Here is a 26,706-nt window from a genome sequence, read left to right on the forward strand (position 1 = left end):
TTGGCTCAGGCAAAAACTGTCTAAGCCCGTCCTGTCCGAACGGAGCGAACGATGACAGCGGGCGATGAAGCCGATTGGAGAAGGCTGAGGTAAGAGCCCGCCCCTTTATGATAAGTAATATAGAACGCATTTTTGGCGCCAAAAAAACCCAACCTTGAAGGGGACGGGATTCAGGGGAAGAGAAGAGAAAGACCAAATATGGCGGCTGAGAGTTGGCGAGTGAGGAGTTGAGACAATATCAGTCTTACTGCATAGTTCTTTCCCTTTGTAAGTAGAGATGGTTGCTAAGTTATATTTCTATGGCTTTCATACCTGCAATGGGTAGAGCTTTTCTCAGCAAGAAAGATACGAAATGATGGGGAAAATGAAAGTGCGCTCGCAGAATTTCTGCCTGCTTGCTATGCAGTGCTTAAAAGGCAATTCAACAAGTGCATCCTCTCCCTAAAACTGTACATCTTCCATGCTGGAAAAACCTCCCCCACCCGCTTTTTTTTTTTTTAAGTTACTGCTTTGCCATTCTGCTATGAGATGCAACCATTACCAGGCTTGTTGTGTGGTTAAAATTATGAAAATAGCCCTGTTAAAGGGGAAAAACGAAAGGAAAGATGGTGTTGTTCTTTGCTGTGTTGCTGGACTGAGCTATTCTCTTTTCTGGACCTTAGTAGCCAATGACACCAATTTGATTATAGATGGGCAACAACAATGCCAAAATATGGTATTTGAAGCCCTAAGTGGCTTAGGACTGGAGTATTTCAACTGTCTTCTGCTGGGGGAACCTGCCTTGATGTTACTGGGAGAACCCCAGCAAGTTTTAAGCCTGTTTTCTGACTGCAAGAAAACAGAAGAATGTGTGCAGACATCTTGGTATCTCTGGACACAAGGCTTTCTGATCCAAAGAGCTTTGCATAGGGGAGTGTTTTCAGACAGCAGGCTTTACTGTGGATTTACTGTGAGCCTTTACTGGAAGTTCGAAGTTGCCCCCCAAACTGATGCAAACAGTGGATTCTTTTTACCCTGGATATAAATCGGGCTACACTCTAATGTACAATGAAAACCCCGAATTGTGCATGAAGTGCTCCCTGATAGCTCGCAGGGACTTCAGGGTAAATATGGCCCATGTGTGAATGCACATCTCCATTCCAGAGGAGATGCAAGCTAAAAGCTGGGTGTGGAAAACTGTGATATCAGAGCCATGGAGACTTCTGAAGTCTGATTGGAGATGTCCATATTATCCTGTGTAGGGTTGTGCTGCTGCTGAAAGATCACCTCCACAGCTTGGGGATGCTTCTTGTACTGTAGCTGTCCCTAAATAGTAGCTGTGGCGAGGAGTGCCTTTACTTAGGCTGGTGTGCCAGTTACAGCCCTATCTGGGCTCGGACCTGGTCCGTTTGTCCCTTATTGGGCTTGACTACTGTAAGGTGCTCTGCATGGGTCTGTCTTTTACAACAGTTTGAAAGCTAACTAGTGCAGAATGTGGCTGCCAGAATGCTGGCAAGGGCCAGATGAATGTCCCATGTCACACCTATATTGTACAGGCTGCACTGGCTGTCCTTTTGCTTCTGGGCAGAATTCAGAATGCTGGATTTGGCCTTTAAAGCCCTAAATAGTCCAGAGTAGGTTACATTACTTGCTCTCATATGAGACTGCCAGAGCGTATAGATTTGCCTTGGGGGACCCGCTCTTTGTTCTGCCTCTGCGATACATCTGGTGCACACCAGAGACCAGTGGTGGTGCACATCTCTGGAACTTGCTGCCTATTTTTGGAAGGGTGGTAGAGAAATAGAATGAATGAATCAATCAATCAATCAATCTCCGTCTTTTGCTGTTTTTAAATGGTAGATTAAAGCTGCATTGTACTTCTTTTAACATGGGAAGATAGTAAATCAGAGGCATGGCTAGTGTGAAGATGGGAAAGTGCCTTTTCTGTTGCTCTGTCACCTGAAGTTCTCTTGCCCCTCTCCTTAATGACATTTTGCTCCAGATTAAGCACCTTATTTTCTGTCAGCTCTTTGTCTGGTTTGGACATGTAATTATTTTTTTCCCTTGTATTCATTTGTTTTTCTTGATTTGGTGTTCTGTGTTTGCTGAGTTTGATTTGGTTTTTGTTTGCTTTATTTATTGTGAGGATACTTGATTTCATGTGAGCTGCCCTGAGTGCCTCAGATGAAGACAGAAAGGTGGGATATTAATTATTTTAATACAATAATAATTACTGAGTGATGCAGTTTCTCCTCATGGTAAAATAGCTCCTGCCAAGACAGCATATAGCAAAATGGGAACAAATCCTGGACAGGCATGGATTGGTGTGTTCAGCAGGCAAAAACATTACACTTATGGTCACCAAGCAATTATCTTAAGATCAAAAGGCACCGTGAGGCAGGGCCGTCCTTGAGTAGGGCGAAACGGGCAGCTGCCCCCTGCCCCATGCCATCTGGAGCCCCGTTCCTGGCCCCTCCCCCATGGCTGCTACTTCTCCATGTCTTTCCCCATCACACAGCTCTCTGCCTTACATTCTAGGCAGACTGCAATGGGGTGTTAAAAGTGGAGAGCAACTGCAGCTGGTGGGAGAGCCTTGCCATCCGCGATGGATCTGTACTCTTACCTTTGCCGCACAGCCTGCCTAGAAAGTAAGGCAGTGCTGCGCAGCTGGTGAGGAAGGAGGGGCTGGCCCAGCTGTGCAATGAGCAAAAGTGGTGGTGGGTGGCGCACACACAAGGATGAGGGAGGTGAGGCTGGGTCAGCCAGCATCTTGTCCCACGCTCCCAGCTCGAATTGCAGCCAGGTCACTAGATGGAGGGCTTGCTTTCTCTCTTGCAAGCCCTCCACCTAGTGATCTGTCTACAAGTTGGGCTCAGAGAACCTGGTGAAGGGCACAGAAAAGGAGGTGGAATGACGATGACCCTCAACATGAGGGACATGGCTGGGGCCCCACTCATGCTTACATTGATTGATTGATTGGATTTGATTTATATACCACCCTTGTGACATGTGTGGCATGAATAGAAAAGTGGAAATTGTATTTGCAAGTTGTTATTTGTAACTCAGCTTTGTTTGCTGTGTTTGCTGTGAACTGATCCTTGATACTTGTTGATTCAACCTAGTCGACTTAGAGGATCTTATCTCTTTGTTTAGAGTAGCTGTTAGACACTGTGTTCTTATAGATGAGCTATGCATATTCTGCTATGTGTATTGTAGGATAGATAAGACTGCTATGCAAAGAACGTATTACCAAATATGGAGTGGAACTTTCCAGAAAGTATGTAAACTTTCCTATACCATGATTGGCTGAATGTTGATGCCAAGGGGTGGAGAAAAAGCTTTATAAACTCTTGTTAGTCTGTAAGAGGCACGCTCCCTGGACTTTTGCCAAGAGGCACCGGGGGTCGTCCTCAGCGCTGAGAAATAAACCTTTGTCTCTTTCACTATCCGTGTCAATGGTCATTTGCTCAGGTAACATTCTGGTGCCGTGACCGACTCGGATGGTCAAGCTGGTCAGTTGACCTACCCGAAGTGGACTCGAAGTCTGTCTTCCTGCCCCGCGAGGAACGACCCCCTCGGCGCCACTTCCTTTGTTTGGAAGGAGAGGCTTGAAACTCGCGGAGCGTGCAGCCAGACTCGACTTCCTGACTGGGTGCGGAACGAGACATAACACAACGCAGGAGTGTCCGGACAGGTAAGGGCTTTTCGGACACAGGGGTTGAAGTCCCGGATGGGTCCGAGAGGGGAGGGTTTCACCATCTGAAGTCCCTCTGGTTGAAGTCCCCCTTGGGGTAGAACGTCGTCCAGTCTACCCGAGCCACTGTGAGGGGCGGCGGACACCGTCTCGCTAACGGCAACGGCTCGCCCTGGAATAAGGGCTGCCCTGGGAGAAGGGCGTATCTGGGAGGTCGAGGGTGGAAAGTTGATGAATGTTGAGTGATTGTGGAGAGAGTTTGCGTGGGGACCCATTAGGGGAAACCTAAACTGAGTGTGGACCTTGTCACTGGCAAGGCGGGACGCCCTATTAGGTTCATAAACCCGGCGATGGGAGTGAACTGAAACAGGCGGCGCGAATCTGGTGTTGGTGTCTTCCTACAAACGTCTAGACTAATTGGACCCCTTACCAATTGGTCGACCTCCTTTTCCCTTTTGTGTCTGTGTTTGAGAGTGGTGAGAAAAGAAAAAGGGTTGAAAATGGGTGGGGGAGGTTCGAAACTCACCCCGCTGAAATGCATGTTAGAAAACTTTAGTAAAGGCTTTGACAGGGATTATGGAGATCCCCGCCCCACTCCAGGGTGGTTAAAAATACATTGTACTGAGGATTGGCCAGCCCAAGAGCCTGAATGGCCAGCTGAGGGAACATTTGATTTAAAGTTAATTATGAAAGTCCATAAGACCGTGACAGACTGCCATCCAGATCAATATCCATACATCGATCAGTGGATGTTAAATGTCATGGAACAACCGTCTTGGCTTAAGAAATGTAAAGGGTGTGCAGGAGGAGAAGCGGTAGGGACATATGTAGTGAACCGATCTAAGAAAAGAAATAGGCAAAGACAAAATGCAGTACCCAGGGGGATCGTTGTCCCACCATCGGCTCCCCCATTGCCTCAGAAGAAGAAGGAAGTAGACCCAGAACCCTGTGAGGAGGAGGAGATGCCTCCGCCCTACAGACCCCTTTACCCAGAAGTTAAACAAAAGCCAGTTGAGCCTACTCAAATGGAACTGAGAGATCTGCCCGCGCGCCAAGCCGAAAAGGTGGAGAAGGCGAAGCAGGCAGAAGAGATAAGAGGGGAGAGTTCAGAGGAAGACCCGGAAGAGGGACTCTCAGCTTTTCCCGTAAGGGTGACCAGAATACTAGAAGGAAAGGTTGACCAGAAACAATACCAGTATGTCCCTTTTACCTCAAGTGATTTAATTAATTGGAAAAGAACAACTAAGTCATTGAGTGAGGAGCCAGGAGAGATGATTAGTCTGTTTGAAACCCTGTTCGCTACCCATCGGCCCACATGGGGAGATGTGCAGACCCTTTTCAAGGCCCTGCTGTCCCCAGATGAGAGAAGCCAGGTTTTGGACAACTATAGAAAGATGCAAGAGGCTTATGCCCAGACAGAGCAGATGAGCCTGGAACAGGTTCAGAAATTGTACCCATGGTGTGTTGATCCAAAGTGGGAATTGAAAGATGAAGAGCCTCATGGTAATTATTAGAAGTTGGTGATGGCAGCTTTGAAGATGGCAGGGAGGAAGACTATTAATCTGACCAAAGTGGCCGAAGTCATACAGGGACAAGATGAGACCCCTGGGGATTACATGGAACGTCTGAAAGCCGCCTACCGGCAATGGACTACTATAGACCCAGATGACGGGGCCAATAGGAGACAGATTAATATGACCTTCATTGCCCAAGCACAGAAAGACATTAGAAAGAAGTTACAGAAGAGAGAGGAAGCGGAGGACATGGACGAGTCAATGCTTCTGGGTTTGGCCTGGAAAGTCTATGCCAACCGTGATCCTCCGGAAGAAAGAACAGCTACCGCAATGGCTGTGGCATTGAGAGGAGGTTTTGGAGGATTTGGAAGTAGAGGAAGAGGACGGGGACAGGGGCAAGAAAGAAGGCAGTGGCAAGGACAAGGACGCGGAATGCCACTGTCGCAAGACCAGTGTGCATTTTGTAAGGAATTTGGGCATTGGCAGAGGGAATGCCCAAAGAAGGGACGCACACCACGATATGGAGAAGAGGAGGGGATAAGAGGAACTCGAAGATGGGAAGACAGGCAGCGGGCGGCAGCCGTGTTGCACACCAGAGGCCAATTAGACTGAGGGGGGCCGGGATCGGGACCTTTGAGCCTTTCCCCCGAGCCCATGGTACAGATGAAGGTTAATGGAAAGGCTACACCATTTATGTTGGACAGTGGAGCTACAGTGTCAATAATCCAGAAACCATTGGGCTGCGAGACTGGCTTAAAGTTACCCATTCAAGGAGCCACGGGAGTGTCAAGTCTGCGGCCGATTTTCCGGATAGATGACTGCAAAATAGATGGGGAAACGTTCCATCATGAGTTTATTTGGCTTCCGGACTGTCCAATGAATTTATTGGGAAGAGACATTCTGTGCAAATTACAAGCAACATTAACTTTTCAGAAAGATGGCACCTGTAATTTAAAATTGCCCCCTAAGTGTAATATACAAATGCCAAAGGAAAAAGCAGGGAGGTGGAAAGCCTGGTGGGACTTAGGGAGAGATTCCGAACCAGCAACACCTGAGACCCAAATAATGATGGTACAGGTCTCAGAGTTCCTGCCAGATCATGAGGTATGGGCAGAGAACGGAGGGATCGGAATGGCCCGGAACCACCCACCAGTATGGATCCAAGTTAAGCCAGGAGCAGAGCCTATAAATATTCCCCAATACCCCATCCCGGCAGAAAAGAGAAGGGGAATTAAAAATACACTAGAGGAATTCTTAGACCTCGGGGTCTTAACAGAATGCCGAAGCCCGTGGAATACCCCACTGTATCCAGTGGAAAAGAGTACTCCAGGACAATATCGCCCGGTGCAAGACTTAAGGGCAGTAAACACCAGAGTAGAACCAATGGCAGCTCTAGTAGCAGACCCATATACTCTTATGAGTTCAGTACCACGAGAAGCAGTTTGTTATACGGTCCTGGATTTGAAAGATGCTTTTTTCATCATACGATTATCAGAGAAATCCATTCCCATTTTTGCCTTCACCTGGGTCGGTCCAGATACGGGAAAAAGAACTCAAATTTCCTGGACCAGGCTAGCACAAGGGTTTGTCCACGCGCCCTCAATTTTTTCAGAAGCGCTTGAGAAGGATTTAAGATCTATCCCAGTACCCGAGGGCAGCGCCATTTTGCAGTATGTAGACAACATCTTGCTGGCTACACCTGATGAGAAGACATGCAGGGACCTAACCCTAAGGGTCCTTATACACCTAGGAGGATGTGGCTACAAAGTCTCTCGCAGCAAAGCGCAACTAGTACAAAAGGCAGTAAACTACTTGGGGTTTCGGCTAGAAAATGGACAGAGATATTTGTCCCAGGATAGAGTGCAAGCTATAGTACACATTGATCAACCCCAGACGAAGAAGGGACTTAGAACATTCCTTGGAATGACCGGCTACTGTCGGGTGTGGATTCCGGGATACGCACAAATAGCACAGCCCCTGTATGATGCTGTACGAGGCGAAGGCCCTCTGGACTGGGGAGAGGAGGAAGAGAAGGCTTTTCACACTCTTAAAGAAATGCTTACAAAAGGTCCAGCACTGGGTCTACCAGATCTCAAGAGCCCATTTAAGTTATATGTAATTGAACAAGGAGGAATAGCAAAGGGAGTGTTGACCCAGAAAGTTGGTCCAGCAACTAGACCTTGTGCCTACCTGTCTAAAAGGCTCGATGCCGTGGCGAGAGGTTTTCCGCCTTGCCTCCGCACTGCAGCAGCAGCAGCACTACTCTTACAAGATTCTAAGAAGTTAACATTCGGCAGTGAAACTACTGTGGCGACAATGCACTCTGTAAAAACCTTACTCAGAGAGGGAGCCGTTAAATGGCTAACAGGGTCCAGGCTGATGAAGTATCAACTGATGTTGTTAGAAGACCCAGAAGTCAAACTAGAAACCAGCCTAAACTTAAACCCGGCAACATATTTGCCAGAGCCGAGTGAAGGAAGCGACCCAGGACATGACTGTTGGATCTTAATACAGGAAACCTGGGCAGCCAGACCAGACCTACGAGCAGTCAGGATTAGCAACCCAGATATGGAGCTCTGGACAGATGGGTCATCCTTTGTAGAAGAGGGAGTGAGGAAGGCAGGCTATGCTATTGTAAACAACCATGAAAGCCTGGAAGCTGAAGCCCTGCCAACCGGAACGTCAGCTCAACTGGCAGAGCTAATAGCTGCAACCCGAGCATGTGAACTGGCCACAGGAAAAACCTGTAATATATTCACAGATTCGAAGTATGTTTTCAACACTGCCCATGCACATGCTGCACTTTACCGTGAAAGGGGAATGGTGGACTCAAAGGGAGAGCCAATCAAATATAAGAAACAGATCTTGCAGTTTTTGGAAGCAGTATTGTTACCTAAAAGATTGGCAATTATACATTGTAGAGGACACCAGAAGACAAACACTGAAGAAGCCAAAGGGAACCAAAGGGCAGATAAAGCGGCAAAGGAAGCAGCTAGGAACAAGACTTTGATCATGACTGTTCTGTTCCCACCCCTTTCAGAGTTGGAGGAAGAATGGGAATATGAACCAGAAGACCAGAGAACAGCAGAGGCAATGGGAGGAAACAAGAGTGAAGGGGCCTGGGTGCTGCAAGGGGGAAAGCTGTTAATTCCAAAGAAACACATATTAGGGATGGTAAAGGCATTACATGAGGGGTCACACATGGGGGCAGAAGCTATGTATGAACTATTGAGGAAGAAATATTATGCACCCAACCTGTCTCTGTACACCAGACAGGTTGCGAGGAAATGCACAACGTGTGCAAAGGTTAACCCGCGAGCACAAGGCTCCCGGGAACAGGGGAATGTGGCAGTAGGAATAGGACCCATGGAAATAATTCAGGTAGATTTTACTGAAATGAGTAAATGTGGACAATATAAATACTTGTTAGTGATAGTCTGCACTTTAACCGGGTGGGTGGAAGCAAAGCCGTGCAAGGCTGAAAGTGCACAAGCACTTGTTGAATGACCACCTACCTTTGTATGGGTTGCCGATTCAAATCAATTCAGACAATGGGAGTGCTTTTGTGTCAAAGGTTGTACAAATGGTGTCAAGGTCTCTGGGAATAGAATGGAAAACCCACACAGGATGGAGGCCTCAGAGTTCAGGAAAAGTGGAAAGGGCAAATCGAACTCTGAAAGATCAAATGACTAAGTTGATTGAACTCACCCAACTGAATTGGGTGACGCTGTTACCTTATGTATTGTTTAAAATGAGAAACACGCCAATGGGGAAAGACAAACTTACCCCGTTTGAAGCAATGTATGGGAGGGCTTCGCCAGTACTAAAGGGGGAAAGGGACCTATATGAGACAAAAACAGCTGAATGGGCAGCAATGCTCTCTCACATGCGCAAGCATTTGCTGGAAAGGGTTCCCATCCCAATTATAGATCCAATTCATGACTTTGAGGTCGGAGAATGGGTCTGGGTGAAAAAGTGGAAGAAGGAACCCCTTAGGCCCCGTTGGGAAGGCCCTCACCAGATACTGCTGGTAACACCAACTGCTTTAAAATGTGCAGGTGTCAAAACCTGGATTCACTATACCAGGGTGAAAAGAGCTGACCCCCCGGAGGATTGGGAGATTGAACCTAAGGGGGGCCTCAGGTTTAGAATCAATAGAGTCCAGAAGACACCGTGAAGTAAAGAAGAACCCCCTGCTACACCCTACCGGTAACGGGTGCACGTCCTCGCACGGGGCAAGATACCCTTGCTGCCTCTGACTAGGTAAACAGAGGCACGTCATCGCACGGGTCAACGAGCATCGCCATGAGAGTTATCCTGTTTTGCTATTTCCTTTACCTTTTCCACGTGCCTACTGAAGCCTTGCCTTTGGCTCCTATATCACACCCCAACATGTGGGTCCGGCACGCGTATTATATGTTTCATATCTATGGAACCAATGTCTCCTTGATATATGAGCACCCTTTATCTGTATCCCACCTGTCCTTTTTGCCCACCCCCATCAATAGCCCGGAAACCATTGTAGGCCATTTGCAGAACCTTAAACGGTCCATGCTATTCACTGACCCCCCAGAAGAACTAAATGCAACGACATTCCGTCTTCTGCGGTATCGTCGTGCTCTCCCAGGCCTTTGTTTTTGCTGCCATAACTCTGGCACTTGGGATAACAAATGGAAAGATCATAAAAAGGTGGACCACTGGAGGAAAGACGCAGGCAATTACTCAGGATGTACTGATCGATTTTATTTGCATGGAAAGTATAATAATTCCTACGTGTTTAATGTAACCGCTTTGAATGGCTCTCTAGATGATTTGTACACCTCCTTCCCCATGTTCATGCCCAACTTGACTGGCCTCTCCGGGGCTTCCATTTGCAGCGGATGGCAAATCAAGGACCCCAATCTATGGTTTTTCTTTAACTCCACAGCCACGAATTATCATCCTGGCCAGTATCTGTGCGCGGCAGTGGGCTACCTGACGCTTCCAGTACAGGTTGTGCCACCGATAACAACCCGCCCCAGCTTGCAACGAGCCCGAAGGGATGTCATGGGGCCGCAGTGCCAAGATGAGGTCATCATAGGACCTCAACTCTCTGAGGGCTCTTCAGGAGGGCGGGCTATGGCAGGTTCGTTTACTGGGTTCCTGACTCTTGGCTCTTATCCAGGAATTATAGCACAAGAAAAACGGTGGTCTGTTATTGGTCTCACATGCCGTTTAGAAAAGACCATCAATGCTACTGGTCGTATAGTTCGAGACCTCCAGGAGGAACTAGCGGGCCTCCACCAGGACCAAATGCAGCTTAGATTTGCAGTAGACTTTCTGTTAGCTAAAAGTGGAGGATTCTGCACTGTAGTGGGCTCCTCCGGCTGTCAGGTACACTATCATGATTTAAATCGCACGATTGAAGATGAGCTTACTCACCTAAAATCCCTAATTGCCAATAACAAGTCGGGCACCTCGAACCCTTTTGCTGGGCTTTGGAACTGGTTACCGGGAACTGATTGGGTTAAGGGAATTTTGATGAGCCTGTTAGGTCCCCTAATAGTTGTATTACTGTGCATTTGTTGTGCTCCCTTTCTGTTGCAATGCACAACTAATCACCTTCAGCGCACGATGCATGGTATAGCCCAAACGCATGCCAAAGTTATGTATATGAAAATTGCCAATGAAGAATTAAGGAGGCTTGAGGAAGAACCTTGAATTTTGGTAATTAGAAGGTTCTTAAGGGGGGAGATGTGACATGTGTGGCATGAATAGAAAAGTGGAAATTGTATTTGCAAGTTATTTGTAACTCAGCTTTGTTTGCTGTGTTTGCTGTGAACTGATCCTTGATACTTGTTGATTCAACCTAGTCGACTTAGAGGATCTTATCTCTTTGTTTAGAGTAGCTGTTAGACACTGTGTTCTTATAGATGAGCTATGCATATTCTGCTATGTGTATTGTAGGATAGATAAGACTGCTATGCAAAGAACGTATTACCAAATATGGAGTGGAACTTTCCAGAAAGTATGTAAACTTTCCTATACCATGATTGGCTGAATGTTGATGCCAAGGGGTGGAGAAAAAGCTTTATAAACTCTTGTTAGTCTGTAAGAGGCACGCTCCCTGGACTTTTGCCAAGAGGCACCGGGGGTCGTCCTCAGCGCTGAGAAATAAACCTTTGTCTCTTTCACTATCCGTGTCAATGGTCATTTGCTCAGGTAACACCCTTACAAAAATGGCTCAGAGCAGTTCCCATTTGCTCTGGCCTGCTCCCCCCACGGGATGGCCTGCTGCTTGACAACTGCTTCCCCCTTCACATTGTTCCTATACAGGCTCCCCTCCCTGTCCCCCACTCCGCAACTGTAGCTTTCTGGGGATTTCACCAAGATTGGTGTCTTTCAAAGAAGAAAACATGGTACATAAAGATCAAACAGCCCATGACCAGAAGAATTAGTTATGTTTAGGATTGAGCCTGGATTAGCTAGCTTCCTGTCTTGCATTATGCAATATGGTAAAGCAAGAAAAAAACACTCTGCACCTTGGCTCTGAAAAGAATCAAGAAGTACACAATGTAGTCAGGGAGGTTTAATGGTTGACCATATAAATTAACACAAGTTACAAATGCAAAGCGTTTTTTTCCCTCCCCCCTCCCCCCAAGTTGATTGCTGAAGTCAAACTGGAAACAAATGTGTTTTAGTAACAAACATATAACTTAAAACTTCTTTCAGCAAAGCTTTGCCTCATGGGATGAAGAGAAGCATGCAGTGCAGTATCTGACTATCGTACAAGACAAACACTGGACAAAGAACCAAAAGTAGCACTTACTCCTCAAGTAGCCCAGCGGTCAAGTTATTAGTCTTTGTGGCTTTCTCCTTATTTAAAGGCGCACCATAAGGCTCTTGAGAGAAACGTTGCCAACACAAGCTTTTGAATGTAAACTGTTTATAGAGTTTATATGGTTAGTAAAACAAGAATGGCCAGGCTCGGGTCATCTAAGCCAGGGCATCCAAGCAGGTCTTCTTCCACAATGGAACAGAGCTGTTAGTGTAGGAAGAGCAGGCGCTGGTGAAAGATATGTGAGATCCAGTCTGTTTACATGGCATACATGCCCACACCAATTGTTGCTGCCAAAAAGAAAAGGGCAAGGGCCCAACGGATGATTGGTGTGCTGGGCAGCATGTCCGTGTGCCTCATCTGTGTCCGGTCACTTTCCTTTGTGGGCACTGAACCTATATCAAGAGACACGAAAACTTGTCAGATTGGAAGCCATGTGAAATGCTTCTCACCCACCCCTCACATGTTTCTACTGTTCCAGTCCAGTGTTCCCTCTAATGGGGATTCCCAGATGTTGTGGACTTCAACTCCCAGACTCCCCAAGCAAAAGCCATTGCAGCTTGGGATTCTGGGAGTTGTAGTCAACAACATCTGGGAATCCCTGTTAGAGGGAACACTGCAGTCATGTTGCTAATTTCATCAATCGCTGACAGGAGCTAACTTTGAGCAGAATGTTCAGGCAAGGCAAGCAATATGGAAAGATAATAGTGCGGCCCTAGAGTGTGCGTGTGTGCGGCTGCTCCAACAACATGGAAAACTACTTGGTGAACATAGTCTTAAAATGTGGGGTGGGATACTAGAAATGGGCAGTTTCCATAACAGGTCAGTCACCAAAGAGACTCTTTTGATTGTGCTTAATTTCATAGCTAAGCTCTGTCATGCAGAAATACCAGGATGTTGGACAGAAGGATGGGGGAGTGGAAGCAGCTATATAAAACTACATATTTCAAAAATGCCCATTCCTTCTGTGCAGCCAGTTCCCACAAGCCATACTACACCAAAGCTGATTCCATACCAGTCACTGGCAACCTTCCCAGGAAAAAAGGAAACAGTGGGTTCAGCATAGGTAACGGAGTCCATAGGACAGAAAGTCTGCATAAAGTTGGCTTCTTTCCCTCTTTAGTACATGCTTCCTTTTATTTCCTGTTGTGTGTTGAGGCATCAACATGTGAGGGTTGTCCTACGGATGTGCCCTTACAAAGGACTTCGTTTTTGTGCCATTTGCGACTGTGAGGTTTTACTAGACATTGTTGCCTGGGGAAGCCCATGCAGATGGCCAGGCTACACCAGGTTGAGGTCTCCATTCCGGTTATTTTGGACATCCAAGGAAAGATATTGTCTTGCTAATTGGCAAGGAGCCTTTTGCCATGCATCAGGTGCAGATGGGTAGTACAAAGCTAATCTGTAACCACCCTTGGTCTATATTATTATTATTAATAATAATAATTCAATTTCTATACCGTCCTTCCAAAAATGGCTCAGGGCGGTTTATATTACAGTTGTACACCAGTTTGAAATCTGTATGTCTCCAACCAAAGAGCCCTGGGAATTGCAATTCTGTGAAGAAGAGCTAGGGATCTCTGTTGGAGAATTCTCTGCATCCTCACAGCTGGATTATTTGGGGAAAGGCTATGTTAGCTAAAATGGTTACAAAGCAATTTAAGTTTGTAGTGAAGAGGTATATTTAGGGCTAAACTATATGTTGTATTAAGCCTGTCATTAAGAGAGTGGTTTGCATCCTGTCTAAACCAGTCTCTTAAGCCCTATTCAGACATCATGTTGCATAAATGTACAGATGTCTGTACACATACTTGTGTTTGAAGAACTATAGCTGAGTTCATTAAAAAAGTGAGCCTGGATACTGGTCAATCAAATGCATGGTACAGATAGGAAGTGTACTCCTGTACCTGTGCCAAATGTGTGAGAGAGCATGGTGTAGTGGTTAGAGTGCTGGACTAGGACCGGGGAGACCCGAGTTCAAATCCCCATTCAGCCATGATACTAGCTGGGTGACTCTGGGCCAGTCACTTCTCTCTTAGCCTAACCTACTTCACAGGGTTGTTGTGAAAGAGAAACTCAAGTATGTAGTACACCACTCTGGGCTCCTTGGAGGAAGAGCAGGATATAAATGTAATAATAACAACAACAACAACAACAACTTGTGAATAGCTGTACAGGTGGACCTTGTTAATTGCAGTACTGCTATTTGCAGTTCTGCGTATCTGCTGTCAGAGAATAGACACTCGACCTCCATATCCGTGGATACAAAAGGGTTAAAACCTGCATATCCGCAGTGCCTAGGTGGCTGGAAATTACCTCTGGGGTCATTTCCAGCCACCATTTTGTGGCTCTTCTGTTGAGAAAAAAAAGAACCCCGCCCCCATGATTGTTCATGGAGAATTGGCGGTTGGGGGTGGGGGCATTGCTGGACGGGAGACCCATGGATTATTTCAATTATTTTTGCCATTTTTCAGACTTTTTTTTTGCACTGCAAGAACCTAACCCCCCCAATTCCCATTCACTCCATGACTTGTTGTCCCGGAACCCCTGTGGATAATGAGGTCCACATGTACCTGTAAACTCATGAGTGTTGAACCTAATGCCTGAATAGGGCTATGCACTTATTATAAACCTAAACTGCTTCATAAGTGCCTCCTCAAAAAGCAGCTGTGGGGGCCCGCCAGTCCAAATCAGGACTTCAGGGAAAGGTATGGTACTGCCTCCCTGCACTGTTTTCCGGCTGAAAGTCCCCCCCCCCCCCACTTACAACCATTATTTGTAACTGTTTGCTAGTAGATAGTGCCTTTGAGGGAGAATTCAGCAGGAAAACAGCTCAAGGGCAAGGCATGAACCCTTTCCCCATCACACCATGGTCCTGAGTCTGATTGGGTCCCTCACGACTGCTTTTTCATAAGAGGTGCTTCCTGTTTTAAAGCCCATTTCTTAATGATGGGCTTAACATAATGTGTAGTTTGACCCCAAGCAACACACTGTTCCACTTGCTGATTTGCTCGGCTTGCAACGAGAGTATACATTACATAAGCTGGGGAGGGGAATAAAGGATTGCTCCTTTTTCTATTACTTAAAGGTCCACGGGAAATATAAGCAATGCAATTGTAGGAGTGGGTGTGATTAAGATGTGATTAAACAAGCTCTTACTTTGTGTTCTGTTGTTTCCTCTTGTGTGAAGTTGTGATTTTGGTTGTATGAGGTCGTTGTTCTCCAGTGGCCGTTTCTGACTGGCCAGGCTCTGCAGCTCCTTGAACACCTGAGAAGATGGATCGCAAAGGAATTTTTAAGAAGCATTTTCTTCCTTTATTCACTGAATCTATTAAGGCTTTGTAAAGAGGTGTTTTAGCAAACCTAGAAGGACCTTTGATCCTCCTAGGCACCTATTGTCTTTTGAAACATCCTGTAGGGAGACATCAAGAATCTGCTACTGTGCACAGAAAAAGCAGACTGTGGATACTTGTGCTTGTGTGTGCAGTGTGTTTGTGTGTGTGTTGTATCCATGTATGTGAAAGTTGTAGCGGGAGGGCGGGGAGCAGGTACAGCACCAGTAACTGCAAGGAAAGGGAAAAGGGGTACCAATGCAAGCCCTCAGATTAAAAACAAACAAATGACCATCTATAGTGGCTCTCATGCAATGGTGCAAGCAAATGCCTTTTTGCCACCTCTCCCACTTACTGCAAGTGCTATAGCCTGCTCCCCTCTCCATCACTCATCAGCATCAAGAGACCCTCGGCAACACTATTGGTTGTTGCATGGGTGGCAGGGGAGGGCTCTGCATTGAGGGGGTAGAGAAAATAGTGTATGGTCTCACTTGTGGATGCAAGACATTATTAAAATAAATTAAAAATGGGGTTGCAACTTCCTTCAGAAAACATGCCATAAATCTATTGCATATTATTTAATTTTAAATTTGCTCCCTGCCAAATGTTGATTTTAGATTAAAAATGGCAGTAGCAACAAAAGCAGGTTCAAGTTGGAACTTTGAGGGAACAATTAGACCAAACTGAAATTCTGAATGGCTATATTGCTGATTGTGGAGCCAGAAGGGGAAAAAAAGTCAGGGAACAACAATTTAGACAGATTCAGTAGAAAGATTACAATACTGTTTCTGTTTGGATTCCTCCCCCCTCCCCCGCCAATAAACCTACACGCTCCCTGAATTGTTTGGGGGTTGTTCAGTGTTGTGGTCTTCTTTAGTGATTACATACATCTTCTCTTGCCCCTACCTCTTTCTTTCTTTTGTTTAACATTAGGCCTAAGTAAGAGGTCTGAGAAACTTGAAAGCTAGATCACTGCTTTGTGGTGGTTGGTTGGTCTGAATAAGAGACAATGAGGCCATTCACCAATCAAAAACTGTGTTCTACCCAGGTTTGGGAGCTTTGTGTGCTTCCAGTTTTCAGTTGTGTGGAAGCAAGGAAGGAGGAAAACCTGGGTAACCTTTCCTCCTACTTTGCTTCAACACAACTGAAATTTGGGAGCACAGCACACACAGCTCCCAAACCCAGGCAGAACACACTTTCTGATTATGTGAATGACCTCACTGTGTCACTGTTACCATTTCAGTTTGCAAAAATAATTTCCAAGTGGGAGAAGCTCAGTGCAACTCTTACAAATCCTCTTCATCTCCCAGGATTGCCAACTGAAATGTCACCAGGACTTTCATGATAGCTGCTGCAATTTGCATGGTGGTGGGGCACAGTTAGCAAGTTACTCACTTCTACATTAAGCAGGAAGGAGTTCTTGGCCTCTTTGAGGATTTTCTCTTTGGTAGCAGAGTCCATGGGTATGCTGTTCATCCGAGCTCGATAAAGCTGCTTGAACTTGCTGATGTTGGTGACTCCAGGGAAACTGAAGAAAGCCAGTCCTTCTCCAGTACTGGGCAGCTTGAGAGACTTCTGTGCAATCTTCTTCAGAATCTGACCACCAGACAGATCTCCCAGGTATCTGGTGTATGCGTGGGCCACCAAGAGCTCAGGTTCATGCTGGCCCACGTGATGAATCCTGTCTACATACTTCTGAGTTGCCTCATGGCACTGAATTTCATTCCTCCATGTGGGACCATAGAAGTACTCCAAGTCTTGCTCCAAAGCAGTCTTGCGATTCAGCTCAGCTGGGAAATAAACAGGCTCATAGACTGGGTTGTTCTTGTTCTGCTCAGACTCCTCCTCCAGAGCACAGTAGATGTAATACAGGGATGCTAAATACAGCTGAAACAAGGAATAGAGGATGGGAAGGAAAGCTTAGTTCCAAGGTATCTATTTAACCACACAAGATAGCCCCTCGAATCTCCTATAGAATAGTCTATGTTCTTATTGTGTATATGTTGTACATATTTGTGATCCATGCATGTTTTGGATGCTACCAGGTTTATCATTTCAGGGATGTGGAAGAGGCCAATAATATCCAGTTTAGCTCTGTCTACAAGGATATTATGGATAACCTTTGTCTACCTGGTCGAGCCACCTAATGGCGCAGCAGGGAATTGACTTGACTAGCAAGCCAATGGTTGCCAGTTCAAATCCCTACTGGTATGTTTCCCAGACTATGGGAATCACCTATATAGGGCAGCAGTGATATAGGAAGATGCTGAAAGGCATCATCTCATACTGTGTGGGAGATGGCAATGGTAAACCCCTCCTGTATTCTACCAAAGACAACCACAGGGCTCTGTGGGTGCCAGACACCGACTTGACGGCACACTTTACCTTTGTCTACCTGTATTTTTTTTATTATCAGTAGATGGTGCTCTGCCATTTCTCCATACCATGGGAAACTGTGATTGGTTAATTACTTCTGTCGATCACTCAAGGGGAGAAGTGAAGACAAAGCTGTCTTGTTGCACTTTGGATGACTTGGACTGGATAAATCAGGGCTGATCTACAACTTCGGCCTTCCTGCAGATACTGGACTACAACTTGCATCATTCCTGACTATTGGCCACTGTGGCTGGAGAAGATGGGAGCTGTAGTTCAAAAACAGCTGGAGGTCTGAAGTTGTGTAGCCCTGAGATAGGTGATCTGTTTCTGGGCTATTTAGTTAATTATTTTTAGAAATGGTGTTATGCTGGCAAAGTTGCAGCTTGTATTAAGCACTGATGTAAGATGCAGCTGTTCTTTAAAATGGCTGCATACTGGGTGGTTCATCTTCCCATGATTCCCAGCTACAGTTGATTGTGGCTGGGGGTGATGCAAGTTGTAGTTCAGCAACATTTGGAGGACCACCGATTGGGAACCTCTGACATAAAATGGTTTGGGTGCAATGTAAATTTACAAACAGATGAACCAATAGTCCGATGGTCTAAGACAGCTTCATATGTCTAATCCGCCCCTTCAGAATGTAGCTGTCCTGGATTACATCAAGGGCAGTTCCTTCTGCTCATGGGTTGTTACCAATGTTAGAATATTCAAGTTTAAAAATTTCTTCAGTAAATCTTCATACAGCTGGGTTGCCTTATTAGGCAAGCATTCTGATCATCATTTTAACTACATATTAAAGCTGCATTGATATTCACCAGTCAAAAAATCTGGGCTAAAAGCATTCTCCATTAATGTAGTGGAATTCATTTTGTTTTTCCAGGCCTGTATGTGTGATGACAGGCTGACAGTAGTTGGAAAAAGCAAAGACTTACTAGTAACACTGCTAATGAAGTCAATAGTTTTGAACCCATCAAGGTTACTGGTTACTTCCTCTGTACAGAGAGTAGTTCCTACTTCTACACTGCCACTTCACAAACTCTAATCATGAGTACATTTAGTACCAAACAGTATTGCAAAACCAAACAAACAAACACTGGCAGACATCCAGACTAAGTTACTCAATAGTATCATTCGGAAGCTGCTCGAAAGGACTACTTAATTTAAATAGGACTACTCAGGAGTAATTTAGTCTGGCTGTCAGCCACTGTAAATATTGCTGGAAATTCTAAGAAAGATTTGGTTAAATGTAGTAAGACTGCCCAGAGCATGCCATTTGAGAAAATGTTGCAGATTCCACATTCAAGAGTGCTTGTTCATGGAAGATAAGTTTCACTGGAATAAATAAAACTTCTGCATCAAGGCTGGGAAATCCCTGGTGCCAGGGAGAACATTGCTTAGAAATTTAACCATGGCACCTAGACCAGGCTATTCAGAGGTAGAATTATTTCATTTGTCCCAGGCAGCCCTGTTTCCGTCAATTGCTATTTTGAACTATTTGATTGACAATTTTTCATGTACTTTGTTGGATGATTGCTAATCACCCAGAGCCTGAGAGAAAACATTTAAAACTCAGGTGCATGAATAATTGACCTCTAAAAAGCTGACCTAAGACAGTTTTGATTTGTGAGACATAAAGTTGCTCTTTTTGCTGAGGGCGGCCAAGCTATATGTCTTTCTCACTCACAGAGGCTCTGGGTGATTAGCAATCATCCATCAAAGTATATCAACAATCCCCTCCACCCTAGTGACACTAATAGCAACTTTGGGGGCTAATTTCAATGAGGAAAGCCACATAAGGAAAGGATTGAAACTACCACCACCCCCTCTCCAGCACTGCTTCTCCAAGCTTCTGTTAGCCCCACTGGAAGTGGCCAGGGGCTGGCGGTGGGGTGGGGGGGAGCAGGTTCCTGTATTGTTCATGCCTTTCCTCCACCCCGCCACCAGTGACAGTATTAGCAACTTCAGGGGAGGACTTCAATTCAAAAATAGCACGGGGAAGAGTTAAAATCTTTCCCCCCTATGCCACTTCACCTTCTTCCCCACAGCTATTTTTAGGCTTTAAAAATACAACAGAATATATATGATGATGAATCTCTTGTATCCTGTGTGGTTTGGCCCTAATATTGTGTTTGCTTTTGCATTTCTTTACCAAAAAAAGTCTCTTCTACTTGTAATTCCAGGATTTTATGGACTGAATCTTTTATGGGATGTTAAGATTAATCTTTATGCTTTCCCTCCCCACCTAGTTGAACTAGTTAATTGGAAAAAGCTGATCAACTCAGAACGGAAACCTCCAGGCAATATTAAATGTTTAGTAGCTGTTACTATATTGGCCGCCTGAACCAGTCTCACAAGTTATTTCACCATTGCTGTAATTGTCTTTGTCCTGTTGACTTCTTAAAATCTGTGCCCTATTTACTGGCATTTGGTCATTATTTCTAGCTGGTTCTACTGGACTGTGGTAAAGAATGCTCAGATAATCAGCATTTAATTAACCAGTACCATTGGCTCTGGCACACACCTGCAAGACCACTCCAAATTGGAAAGGAAGTGGGAAATACACTTAGGGTTGGTGTGCTAGTCCCATTAATATCTGTGAGAAGATTAAGCATGTCTCCCATTGGAATAAATGGAACTTGAAATGTGCATAAGGTTGGTTGGATCAAGCCCATTGTTGCCACAGTACAGGAAAAGGGAAGCCAAGAGATGCCAATGAAATTCTCCAGGCTTGAGAGCTCATAATGTTTACCTGGAGGAATAGGCGAATATTAAAAGCTTCTGAATTCTTTTCTGTCTTGTATTAAATTTTGAGCCAAAAATTCCTGGCTCATTCAAGTAGCCCTGGATCCCCCAAACTCCTTCCCTTCAAACCACACTTTGGTATCCCAGCTGTATAAGAGGGAGGTCAATTGTTCTCTCCCTCAGTGCTTTGTCATCGGGCCATGGCCCTGCTGTAGGCCCTTGGGCACTTGGGAAATTTAGTTGTCCCCTAAGGCTACCAACATTGTGGTAGCCCTCTGAGAAACTCCATTTCTACACTACAGAGTACATCAGCAGTGCGTGCCAAATGGGGAGGGAGAGATGGACCCTCCATCTTTCTCTCTCACAGCCAGAGTACTGCTCTCACCACCAGTATGTGCTTTAAAGGAAAGGAGGTCTTAGGGGGTTGGGGGCTGATTGGGTAAGTGGGGGAGGGTAGACTATTTCTGAATATGAAAAGAAGCAAAACTGTTCTTGATTGGGAAGAAGCAGCTTGGCTTACGTTCCTAGCAAATCCAACACAATCCATTACTAGAGCTACATAATTAAGAGAGTGCTGCCTTCTTCATGAACCCCACCACCTATTAAGATCATCAGGGGAGATATGGTTGTGGTCACCACTGGCTCACTTGGTGGCAACCCCAAACCAGACTTTTCCTAGGGTTGCCTGGGGTTCTGGCGCACACTCCCAAATGAAATCAGAATCTCCCCATCTCCAATAGTTTATAAACTACTTTTGAAAATGCACCTATTGTATCAGGCTTTTAGTTTATGATGTTTTAAAGTTTATTGATGGTAACTTCTAATTTGTTTTAATGTGATGTTTAGGTTTTAGTGTTTGGTTAAATTGTAAACTGCCCTGAGATTTTATATAAGGCGATATAAAAATATAATTTAAATAAATAAATTAACAAAACTTATAAAATACTCTGGCTAGCCAATTTGAATTGATAGTTTCTTGAGCTGTATGCAGGAAAAGAGAACTATAACCATGTGAACGAAGTGTCTATAAGAATTAAGGTTGGCTGCCCAGTTAAAGAAATGTTAGTTGATCAACTATTGCATCTTTAGTTTAATTATATGTGCACATTAATACAAACAATAGGTCAGGAACAACAAGCATTTGTCTTTTGTTTTTAGGTGACCCATGCATCCTATCAAGGGTCATCTAAAGAGAGACATTCACTCCCATAAGAGAGAAAGGGGAGAAGGCCACTTAAGATAGTGCTTGCCATCTGCTGCTTTTATATGTAGTTGTATTAAAAATTATGGCTGATCCAGATTAAACTTTAGAATTGAGGTGGTCCTGTTGACATTAAAAAGATAACTTAATTTCAATGGGACTTCTATGATTAAATTTAGTTAGGATGTCAGTATATATATAACTTACAACTGACTAAAAAATGCAGAATTACTGATTAACCAGATAGAGCTATATATCTGTTCTGACTAATCAGTGGTTCTATGATTGTTTTTATTAAATGTTTTAAATGGATCTGACTAATCAATTACACATTGTAGCCTTAATAGGAATTGTTAAGCCTATCAGTGAAGTTCTTCAAACTGGAAACTCAAAGCAGAAATTTAAGGCTCTATTTCTGGATACTGTATTCATTTATTAAGCTAGTCTCGCTTCCTAGCATCTAAGTCATGACTTGCAGTGACAATTCATTCTGTTTACTGCTCACCCCAACAGAACCGGAACTCGGGTACCTTAAATTCCCGAAGTGACACCTGTCCCTTCTGGAAGCTCTTCATGAACTCTGTGTTCTCTGCCTGTTCGTGCACATCTTTGGTGCTTTCCTTCAGGGCTTCAGACAGGTCTCGGGGCGTTCTGGAGGGAAAGTGATTGATGGGGAAATGTTAGCATTGAGAAGCATCTTACAGGCCTCTTACATACAAATAAGTCTGTGGGGAGTTATGAAAGGAAGAAACATTCCAGGGGAAAAGAAATAATTGTCAATTGCCTGGAGAGAGCATTCAAAAGAATGTCAGTCTCCAAATCCATACTCACCCTTCAGAGTACTGTGTCATTTTTCTCTCTTCTTTCTTCTTGCCTTTCCCCCCTCTGTAATTGTTATGTTTTCCTCCTTCTGGCTTTTGGTGTCTTGTTCCCTTCTCTCCAGAGTCTGAGAACCTTCTGAGTTAGGCAGCCCTTCTCCTGCATCTTTCTTTATACTTTTATCCTGAGATCACGTGCCCAGCCCGGAAAACATCTGACCTGCTCAGTGTACAGTTCTCATTGTATTGCAACATACAAACCTCTCTTGCATTTTTTTTTCTCTTTCAATTTTCCTCTCCTCTTACTACGGAAGCTCAGTCCCTCCCTCTTCCTCCTCTGGGGAGGGAAGGAAAGTCACTTGATGCATCTTGACAACCAAGCATAACAGGATATCAAGAGACTTAAAAAAAAAAAAAAATGCTAGGCACGTTGCCCAGGCTGATTAACCCTTGTACTTCCCTACAGTCCCAACCTATATTCTTAAGTATAGGATATCAATAGGGTTCATGATTCTGGTTAGTATATGCTGTGGCTTTTGTACAAAGACAAGCCAACAGAGGGGAAAAGGTTAATATTTTGTGTAGCTGTTTTAAAATATTTATTTATTTGAAATATTTATACCCTACCCCAGTACACTACTGCTCGGAGCAGCTCATAACAATAAAATAGATACAATGTAAAATAAAAGTAATAAAACTAACCAGATTAAGTAAACGAGTTAAAAGTCTGGCTAAAACCATAATCAGAATTAAGTTTCAAATTAAAAGTTGTTTTAAAAGCTAAAAATTGAGAATTATATAAACTAAAGAACCTACCAGATATAACCAAAGATGGAGCATTAAAAAGCCTCTTTAAATAGATGTGTTTTAGTTTTTAGTTTTTGTTTTTTTAAAAACCAACAACATGGAGGGAGCAGGGTGAAGCTCTTCAGGGAGGGCGTTCCAAAGCTAAGGGGCCACAACTGAAAGGGCCCTCCCTCTAGTCCCCGCCAACCGGATCTCTGCACAGTGTTCTAAAATTCATTACCCTTCTCATTAATAGCCTGATCCTATGAAGTAAGTGTCTCGGTGATCATGTGCAACTTATTTGTGTCACACCATCCCCACAAAGCAAACAGATGGGCCAGATTCAGACGAAAAACAAAATTGGAGGTCCGTTCACCTCCAGTTTTGCTAGCTGAATGTCCGAACCTGGGGAACTGGAGTTAAAAGAAAAAATGGACTCGTGGTTTTCCTCCTCTAACTCCATTCATCGCCTTCGGTTTGTAGTGAGTTATGCCACCATAAACTGTATTCCGGTGGCACCTTTATTACATCCAGATTGGGAGTGCAGTTAGCCTTTCCCACAAACCAGAATTGATGGAGGAAGTTCCTCCCTCGCTCGAGACAGCATTAGGTCCGAACGTGGATGGGAGAGCGGGGGGAAGCGGGTGCATGGAACCGCGGGTCCACGGGACCCTCAATTCTGCAGTAGTTCTGAACCTGGCCATGGTGGTGGCATTATCTCCGTCTTACAAACTGAGGTTGTTTTCAGACCTAACACGAACAGTTCATCCTAATCATGTTTAATTGGAAATAAGTCTCACTGAAGTCAATAGAACTTCCTTCCAAGTAAGTATGCTTTCCAGAAAATCATTCAAAAAGTAATGTGCACACTTTCTACTTGCCTTTCTTAAGGAGTTATTTCAGTATTATTAAAAATACTTCTATTATGCTTCTTAACAAAAATTTGTCAAAGCAGTTCATAGGATTACCTGCCCCCAAAGAGCTCACAATAAAAAGAAAAAGAAAAAAGAGAACAAGGTAGACACCAGCAAACAGCCACTGGAGAAATGCAGAGTTGGGGGTGGATAGGAGCTGTTTTTCTCCATCTGCTAAATATAAGAGAGTCACCACTTCAAAAGGTATCTCAGCCCTGACTCAGCCCATTTAGCAGACACAGTACTTCACAATGAGGCTATTCTCATGAATACAAGAAAGTGGGCTAAGAGAGACCAGCCTACTTTCCTGTGGCCGTGGGAACCACCGGGATCTATGTGGCTCCCGACGCTTAGTCCACTTGAGTGTCCCCCCCACCCGCTTAAACCAGGTTAGCAGAGTGAGCGCTCCACTAACTCTGTTTTACTGATTGTGTGCCGCTGCAGCGCGGCTCCCTGCCATGGCGACACACTAGTAGACCCCCGACCAGGAGGCTACAAGCAGCCTCTGGGGGACTCCGCAGAATGCCCTGTGCACTCGCATGGGGCATCCTGGGACTTCTGGGGGCTGGGTGGCCTCCAATACCCCCACCACTGCCGCTACCGGCTCCATGATGGAGCCAGTAGTCGTGTGGATGGCCGATCTGGCCTCCCAGGGACAGCTCCCTGCTCGTCTGTGGGGAGAGTGGGCTAAGCACACTTTCTCTGCAGAGCCAGGCAAGGCTCTCCACACTGTTCGTGTGGATAGCCTCACTACCTCCATGTCAGGGAAAGTACCTGTTGAGGAATCCTCTCAGCCCCACCCCCCGCTCAGAATTATGACAATGACTACAAATATTTGTGTACCACTTTTCAATATATGATATCTAGGGCTGCCATCCTCAGAAAATCAAGTATTCTTCAGCTAAAAGTGTGGAATAGTATTGTCAGTTGACCAGGGGCAGGGTGGGAATCAGTCAGCCCCTGATTATGTTCTTTTCTCTGCAATTTGATTTACAAAAATGCTGGCTATTAGCCTTGGTAGCCAAACAAAATATGTGTGTTCAGAGGGTGTAGTTCTTTGGCTTGGTTCAAACAATTGTTTGAATCTAGATTTAACATGGGTTAATGACATTAGTATGATTGTGTGAACCCATGTCAAGGTGTTTTATGGCCTGAGATGAATCTGAGATTCCTGCCTAGGTGTGGGTTCATACAATCATGCTAACGTCAGTAATCCACATTAAACCTAGGTTTGAACAATTGTGTGAACCAGGCCTCTGAACACTAAAAGCTAGGACCAAATGTTGTTGCTTTCTTGCCTTTCTTGTGGGCTTCTCAGAGGCATCTGAATGGCTACTTTTGGAAACGAGAGGCTGAACCAGATAGAACTGTAGCCTAATCCACTGAGGCTAGTTTTGCTTTCTTAGAAATTGGAAAGCAGAGCTGTTGATGATACATTAATCCAAGGTTGTCTACTTGCATAAAGTATGCTAAAAGGTAAATTGTGCCTTCGAGTTGGTGTTGACTCCTGGTGACCACAGAGCCCTGTGGTTGTCTTTGGTAGAATCCAGGAGGGGATTCATAATATAAACCTGTTTATAGCACTTACATTTATATACCGCTCTATAGCCGAAGCTCTCGAAGCGGTTTACAATTATTTAGCATATTGCCCACAACATTCTGGGTACTCATTTTACCGACCTCGGAAGGATGGAAGGCTGAGTCAACCTTATCTCCATCATTGGTGTACAACTGTAGCTCTAATGTGGATGTTCCACATTAGATCATTCCAGCATAAACCAGTAGAAATTGGGTAGCAGAGGTTGTCTATGTCTGCTTCTTTAAGCTTAAGAGACAGTTTCAGTCAACAACTACAACTATTTATATAATGTTTTTCAACAAAAGTTTCCAAAGCGGTTTACATAGAGAAATAATAAATAAAAACTGGAAGTACTGTGCTGGGGGTGAAGAGGGCCAGTTACTCTCCCACAGCTTAATAAAGAGAATCACCATGTTTAAAAGGTGCCTCTTTGCCCACTTAGCAGGGGTACAAGTGAATGTTCAGTTAAGTGAATGTCCAGGCAATATTAGATAATGACACAGCAACTGACTCAGCTAAACTTCTTTACATCTTCACTTTCTTTATAGAAGCAACCAGAACATTCCAGAATTCTATTGTAAACTCCCTCTGTTCTGCTGTTTTACTACTGGACAGCTGTTACTTCACTGTGCTTATCCTGAGTTATATAACTCCTGCTATTTTGGTAAAGAGACATCAAGCTCATTCATACGTCTAAGCAGGGGAGGCTTGTTATACTCTTCACCCCGCCCTGCCCCCCATGACCGAATCCAGTTGCTGGGAGTGTGGACTGCGCTCCCATACGAGCAGCACTGCGTGCCTGCAGTGTGCAGCTCTGGAGCCCGGGACAACACATCCCGGTCTCCGAGAATCCCACAACGCACTGTGTGACACACACGATGCAATGGGGGATTCCCCCGGGAGATGGACGCTCTAGGCAGCTGTCTCTGTGTCTGCTGGGGCTAAACATATCCC

At 44.9% G+C, this 26,706-nt stretch overlaps 2 protein-coding genes across 3 annotated transcripts; one reads left to right on the forward strand and one right to left on the reverse strand.

The window, feature by feature from the left end:
• Positions 1 to 11: 11 nt before the first annotated feature.
• Positions 12 to 11,360, forward strand: LOC128327950 (uncharacterized). Of its 2 annotated transcripts, none has more exons than XM_053257365.1 (2): positions 12 to 89; positions 9,246 to 11,360. In XM_053257365.1, the coding sequence occupies exon 2, from the start codon at positions 9,493 to 9,495 to the stop codon at positions 10,885 to 10,887; it is 1,395 nt and encodes a 464-aa protein (XP_053113340.1). In that variant the 5' UTR covers positions 12 to 89; positions 9,246 to 9,492; the 3' UTR covers positions 10,888 to 11,360. The 2 variants fall into 2 exon arrangements, with proteins under 2 accessions (XP_053113340.1, XP_053113339.1); XM_053257364.1 differs by lacking the exon at positions 12 to 89 and adding an exon at positions 162 to 267.
• A 437-nt stretch (positions 11,361 to 11,797) lies between these two features.
• Positions 11,798 to 22,805, reverse strand: HMOX1 (heme oxygenase 1). The gene is made up of 5 exons (XM_053251534.1): positions 22,487 to 22,805; positions 22,186 to 22,306; positions 16,732 to 17,223; positions 15,164 to 15,272; positions 11,798 to 12,399 (listed from the first exon to the last, which is right to left on the reverse strand). The coding sequence occupies exons 1-5, from the start codon at positions 22,504 to 22,506 to the stop codon at positions 12,263 to 12,265; spliced, it is 879 nt and encodes a 292-aa protein (XP_053107509.1). The 5' UTR covers positions 22,507 to 22,805; the 3' UTR covers positions 11,798 to 12,262.
• Between the last annotated feature and the right edge of the window lie 3,901 nt (positions 22,806 to 26,706).

The sequence above is a fragment of the Hemicordylus capensis genome, chromosome 5 (genome assembly GCF_027244095.1).
Source record: "Hemicordylus capensis ecotype Gifberg chromosome 5, rHemCap1.1.pri, whole genome shotgun sequence".
Lineage (NCBI taxonomy): Eukaryota > Metazoa > Chordata > Lepidosauria > Squamata > Cordylidae > Hemicordylus > Hemicordylus capensis.

What these genes read in the sequence shown, in the direction of transcription:
- HMOX1 (XM_053251534.1), bottom strand. Translation starts at nt 22,506, where the DNA reads ATGACACAGTACTCTGAAGG. An exon ending in ATGACACAGTACTCTGAAGG is followed by an intron (nt 22,307 to 22,486) that starts GTGAGTATGGAT and finishes CTTTCCCTCCAG; the next exon opens with AACGCCCCGAGACCTGTCTG. An exon ending in TGTCACTTCGGGAATTTAAG is followed by an intron (nt 17,224 to 22,185) that starts GTACCCGAGTTC and finishes TCCTTGTTTCAG; the next exon opens with CTGTATTTAGCATCCCTGTA.
- LOC128327950 (XM_053257365.1), top strand. Translation starts at nt 9,493, where the DNA reads ATGAGAGTTATCCTGTTTTGCTATTTCCTTTACCTTTTCCACGTGCCT.